The 6,000-nt window shown below is 44.9% G+C and overlaps 1 protein-coding gene across 1 annotated transcript; it reads left to right on the top strand.

Moving 5' to 3' along the window:
• The first annotated feature begins 403 nt into the window (after positions 1-403).
• LOC129766551 (putative uncharacterized protein DDB_G0268364) lies at positions 404-1,786 on the top strand. The gene has a single exon (XM_055767124.1). It carries the CDS (start codon positions 404-406, stop codon positions 1,784-1,786), a length of 1,383 nt encoding a protein of 460 aa, XP_055623099.1.
• The last annotated feature ends 4,214 nt before the right edge of the window (positions 1,787-6,000 follow it).

Below are 6,000 nucleotides of genomic sequence, written 5' to 3'. Positions count from 1 at the left end.
TGGCCTGTTAGACAACATTTTAGATGCTTTGAATATTAACAACTCTCTTAAAGTACAGTATTATGTTGGCTCCCGGTTGTGAGAATATTTTGTAATCATGTAATGGAAATAACTATTTATATTTGCTTACAATTATGTCTTCCGACAGGAAAATTATATTCTCTCTCTCTTTCTTTATTAATAAAATAAATTACGGATCAAAGTGTTTTTCTTCTTTATTATTCATTTCCGTATTGGAGAATTATAATTTTGGAATCCCGTTGAATTAATTTCAACAAAATATAATTTTCGTTTATAAACGAAATTAATCGATTCGTGAGCATGTCAAACCGTGGTTCTAAGTCCGATGGTAGCAGGGGCGCACATTCGAAGAATGATGGAAGCGATAAGATGGTAGTGACGGATGAAATGGAGAAAACAGCAATGTGATCAGTGCAACGGATGGCATCATTACGATTGTGTGGGAGTAACAGATGAAGTTGCCAACCAGAGCTGGAGATGTACCAACTGCATGACTGCAAAAGGGTTCCAGCGAACTACGTCAACTTCAAACATACAATCAACATCGAAGGATGCCAAGAAGGAGTCAAAATCCAAACGTACGTCCTCTGTTCAGAAAGCCACAACAGCAGTACCTACTTGTTCATCGCATGACAAAGCATCGATTCACTCTGAGCCATCAAAGTCCTCCAAGCCGATGGAAAGTTGTCCACCTACAGAGACATGTCCACCTAAAAAGAAGTCAGAACCAATGTCGTCGTCGAAACAGTCCGATTCAGTGCTGTTGAAGAAGCCGAAAGAAATTCATCAGTCGAGTTTACGCAATGAACAACAGAAAGAAATAGTTTTCGCACCGTCAGTTGAAGGAGTTCCTACAATCGAGCTAGAAAGGGCATTTTCAGAAGTGTCATGTTCATCGTCGAAGAGATCCGTCCGTAATCGTGCTAAATTAGAACTCTTGAAGTTGCAGGAAGAAAGAATTTTCGAGGAGAAGCAACAGCGTGAAGAAGAAGAACGCCAACGAGTGGCTACTCTGGCGAAGGCAGAAAAGCACAAGGAGTTTCTAGATAAAAAATATAAAATTCTGAAAAACTTGGCTAAAGAAAAAGGGTCGAGTCGGTGTTCCGGTTCTATCGTTTCAAGAAGTCGAGTAGAGGAATGGGTTGAGTCTTCCAGTCAGGCACTATTGGAAACCGATAAACGTTCATCTGATCCTGCTACTCAGCAACAAGCTCAACAAGTGGACAATCGAAAAGAACAAACACAGCAGGAACCGAATCAGCAGCAAGAAGTTTTATTAGAACAGCAGCAACGACAGCAACAACTGCAACACCAGCAACTGCAGCAGCAATGGCAAAAACAGTTGCAGAATGAAGAAGAATTCCGACGACATCAACAGCTGCAACGTGAAGAACAACTGTATCAAGAAAAACTTCTGCATGAACGAAAGCAACGGTTACAACAGAACGAAGACCGCATCAACCAACTATGGGAACGACAGTTACTACTAGAAAAACGCTTGCGTGAACAACCATTAACAAACACTATTCAATCTGAAAGTCAAAAGCCTTCCAGACAAATTCTTGCGTTACAATCTAACATCCTTCAGGAGAATCTTGAATCAGATAACCATAACCGAGATTCAGTGCGTAGACAGTCAGGTCAGTTTAGTCCAATACTCTACCTCAGTCGACGCGAGTTCAACCCGAGATGGTTCACCCCAGTGGGCCTGCTATTGGCACTACAAATGCTACAAACGTTCAGATTTTGCCAGAGAACTCTATGATTGTTGAAGAAGACTACAACCAGTTTCAGTTATCACGCTCTCAGATTGCAGCACGGCAGGCAGTTTCGAAGGACTTGCCTACATTTTCCGGCAATCCGGAAGAATGGCCGATCTTTTTATCCATGTTTAATAGCACGACAGCTATGTGTGGATTCACGGAAGAAGAGAATCTAGTTCGGCTGCAAAGAAGTTTGAAGGGGAAAGCCTACGAGGCTGTTAAATGCAGACTAATGCATCCCGGAAACGTTCAAGGAGTTATGGACACACTGAGAACGTTGTACGGTCAACCAGAAGTCATCGTTCACTCGCTGATTGGGAAGATAAGTTCTTTACCGGCGATTCGTGAGGACCGACTGGAAACCCTAGTAGATTTCGCAGTGAGCGTGCAGAACTTTTGTGCGACAGTCGAATCATGTGGTTTGGAGGAATATATGTACAACGTTGCTTTGTTACATCAGTTGGTCGGTAAACTACCACCATCGCTCAAGCTGAACTGGGCTCAACATCGGAAGACGTTTCACACGGTCAACCTGGTGACCTTCAGTGAATGGGTGTTTACCCTTGCAGAAGCAGCAAGTTCTGTAACGTTTCCTACGGTATCGCTGGAAACAAAACCAAACCGCAACGATACTCGGCGGAACAAGAAAGGAGACAGTTATCTCAATACGCACTCCGAGACTCCACACGACACGAATTTTCATACGTCCCCCAAAGCGGCAGTACTTTTCACACCAGCACCAAATAAGGAGACTTGCCGAGTTTGCAAAGGGAATTGCAAATCTGCGGACAAGTGCAAGCGCTTTCTAGAATTCTCCAGGGATTCCAGATGGGCGGTAGTCAGAGAGTTCGGACTTTGCCGCACGTGCCTTCGCCAACACAAAGGAAACTGCAAGGCCAAACCATGCGGTAAAGACGGATGCACATATAGACATCACGAATTACTACACAACGACCAGAAAGAGAAGATCCAACCTCTGAGCAAAGACCACGTACTGTCCCCAGCTAGTACTTTTGGACACGGCTGCAACACACATCAGACGACATCAAGCTCTGTGCTTTTTCGTTATCTCCCAGTAGTGCTGTCAAGTCCTGGAAAGAAGGTACTTACCTACGCGTTTTTGGACGAAGGATCCGCTCTAACACTACTCGATCAAGAACTGGCTGACGAACTGACACTAGGTGGAAAACCGAGTCCACTTTGCTTGCGTTGGACTGGAGGAACTCAACGCTACGAGAAAAATTCCCATATCGTCAAGCTTCACGTTGCTGCGAAACATCACGAAGCCAAGAAGTTTTATTTAGAGGATGTACGAACAGTGAACTAGTTAATGCTGCCACATCAAACTCTAAATCTCAATGAACTTGTACGTCTGTAACCTCACCTCAAGGGATTGCCAATTGAATCATACCAAGACGCTCGTCCGCGTATTCTAATCGGTATGAAGCATGCCCAGCTAGGGCTCACCCTTAAGAGCCGCGAAGGTGAATTGGGTCATCTGATCGCAATGAAGACACGGCTAGGATGGACTGTATGCGGAGGATTGTGTACCGGGGAAACACCGAATATGTTCCATTATACGTTCCATGTACGTTCGTGTAGTGATGAATCTGACGAAGATCTACATCAAGCCATGAAGGAGTATTTTTCCTTGGACAGTCTTGGAGTTTTAAAGCCAGCTAAGGTGCTTTCATCGTCTGAAGACCAACGCGCTCAGTCACTTCTAGAGTCCAATACACGCTTTAACGGTGAACGTTATGAAACCGGTTTACTATTTCGATATGACGACATCCGTCTGCCCAATAGCCAAGAAATGGCACTATCACGTCATCAGTCTTTACAAAAACGTATGGCGAAAGATCAGCGACTTGCGGAGATTCTTCAACAGAAGATTACAGACAACACTGAAAAAGGATATATTCGTAAGCTTTCCGACGACGAAGTCAAGGGCCAGCCAGGCAAAACTTGGTTTCTTCCGGTATTCCCAGTCACGAATCCGAACAAACCCGGAAAAGTGAGACTAGTATGGGACGCAGCGGCCAAAGTTTACGGGAAATCACTGAATTCTGTTTTACTGAAGGACCCGGATCTACTTTCTTCTCTTCTCGAGATCCTACTTCGTTTTCGTATGCACCCTGTTGCAGTAACTGGAGACATCTGTGAAATGTTCCATCAGGTGCTAATTCGCGAGGAAGATCAACGATATCAACGCTTCTTTTGGACGGATGAGCAGGGAAATCTCGTAGTATACGTAATGAGAGTAATGACGTTTGGGGCGTGTTGTTCTCCAAGTAGTACCCAATACGTAAAGAACGTCAATGCGACGCGTTTCAGAAGTGAGTATCCGGCGGCATACGAAGCCATTACAAAGTCACATTATGTTGATGACATGTTGATCAGTGTCGCTTCGGAGGACGAAGCTATACAGACTGCCAGAAATGTTAGGCACATTCACGCGCAAGGTGGATTTGTGATTCGGAACTGGATCAGCAACTCCAAGCAAGTGATATCGGCATTGCAAGAAGTCAACACGGAAGAAAAATGTCTCGATCTATCGTCAGAACTGTCTACGGAGAAGGTCTTAGGAATGTGGTGGAACACAACATCCGACGTATTCACCTACAAGGTCGGTTGGACTCGTTACGATATAGCTCTATTGAAAGGCCTGCGACGTCCCACTAAACGTGAGGTTCTGCGAGTTCTTATGACTATATTTGACCCACTGGGTGCGCGATGAGTGCACTTTTTAGCATATTTAAAATCCTTACTGCAGGATATTTGGCGATCCCGTATAGGCTGGGACGAGGAAATAGAGGATAATGCATTCGCGGATTGGATCACTTGGTTGAAAGTTTTGCCAAAAGTCGAGAACGTTCAGATCGCTCGATGCTTCAGCGTCAGATATCCATTCACCGAAGCCGATGAAGTACAACTACATACTTTTGTAGACGCTGGGAAAAATGGAATGGCAACTGTATGTTTTCATCGCTTTGTCAAAGAGGGAAAAATCTACTGTTCACTCGTTACTTCTAAGACCAGGGTCGCACCATTAAAGCTGACCTCGATCCCTCGAATGGAGTTGCAAGCAGCAATTATAGGGACACGTCTCGCTCGAACGGTTGTTGAAACGCTTCGTATACGCATCACGAATAAGTTCTATTGGTAGGACTCAAGAGATTTTTTATGTTGGATCAACTCCGACCATAGACGATACACGCAATTTGTTGGATTCAGAGTAACGGAGATCTTGGAAGCTACAGAAGCACACGAATGGCGATATGTACCAAGCAAGCTGAACGTTGCTGATGATGGCACGAAGTGGGATGCGAAACCTGATTTGTCCCTGGAGAGTAGGTGGTTTAATGGACCTGACTTCCTATGGACGGCTGAAGACATGTGGCCTAAGTCAAACATCAGAAGCAAATCCACAGATGCTGAACTCGTAGCAAGCCTTGCTGTTCACCTCAAATTCTTGGAACCAGTTGTCTGCGTCGAAGACTTTTCGGACTGGGAGCGATTGAGAAATATAATTGCATGGGTACTGCGGTTCCCAACAAATTGCCGATTCAAAAAACGACAACAGCCAACAATCAGAGGCCCTCTCGTCGAAAGTGAACTACGCGCCGCTGAAGCATACTTGATCCGTCTCGCGCAGCAAGAATGTTTCCCCGAGGAGTTCTCCATCCTACAAAATTCATCACAAAATGGAGGGAGCATAACGACGCTTCTGAGATCAAGTTCGTTGTATAAAATGACTCCATGGCTGGATGAACGCGGTATTATCCGAATGAGAACCCGTATCGCAGCCTGCCAATACGCTACTGAAGACGCGAAGAAACCCATTATTCTACCACGCAAACACCACGTCACTACCCTTATAATATCGCATTACCACAATAAATACCACCATCAAAACCACGAAACGGTGATAAACGAATTACGACAGAAATACCAAATCGGTCGCACTGGTGTACCTCGCAAATCCTGGCTAATCTCTTTTGGAGGCGGTGGCTTACCGATTATTTGCCTGAAGTTACTCGTCGATCCAAATGGTTCCAGTCTGTGAAACCCATCGCCACGGGTAATATCGTGATCATCGTTGACCCCAAGATGCCTCGAAGCTGCTGGCCGAGAGGAAGAATCATCAATACAAATCCTGGAAGGGACGGACAAGTCCGGTCTGCGACCGGACAAACTGCCACTGGTATCTACGAAC

Source organism: Toxorhynchites rutilus, chromosome 2 (assembly GCF_029784135.1).
Source record: "Toxorhynchites rutilus septentrionalis strain SRP chromosome 2, ASM2978413v1, whole genome shotgun sequence".
NCBI lineage: Eukaryota > Metazoa > Arthropoda > Insecta > Diptera > Culicidae > Toxorhynchites > Toxorhynchites rutilus.
Note: the sequence above shows the minus strand (reverse complement) of the source record. Positions and strands in the feature narration are given on the sequence as shown.

Excerpts from the sequence above, each read along its gene's own strand:
- LOC129766551 (XM_055767124.1), top strand. The coding sequence starts at position 404 with ATGAAATGGAGAAAACAGCAATGTGATCAGTGCAACGGATGGCATCAT.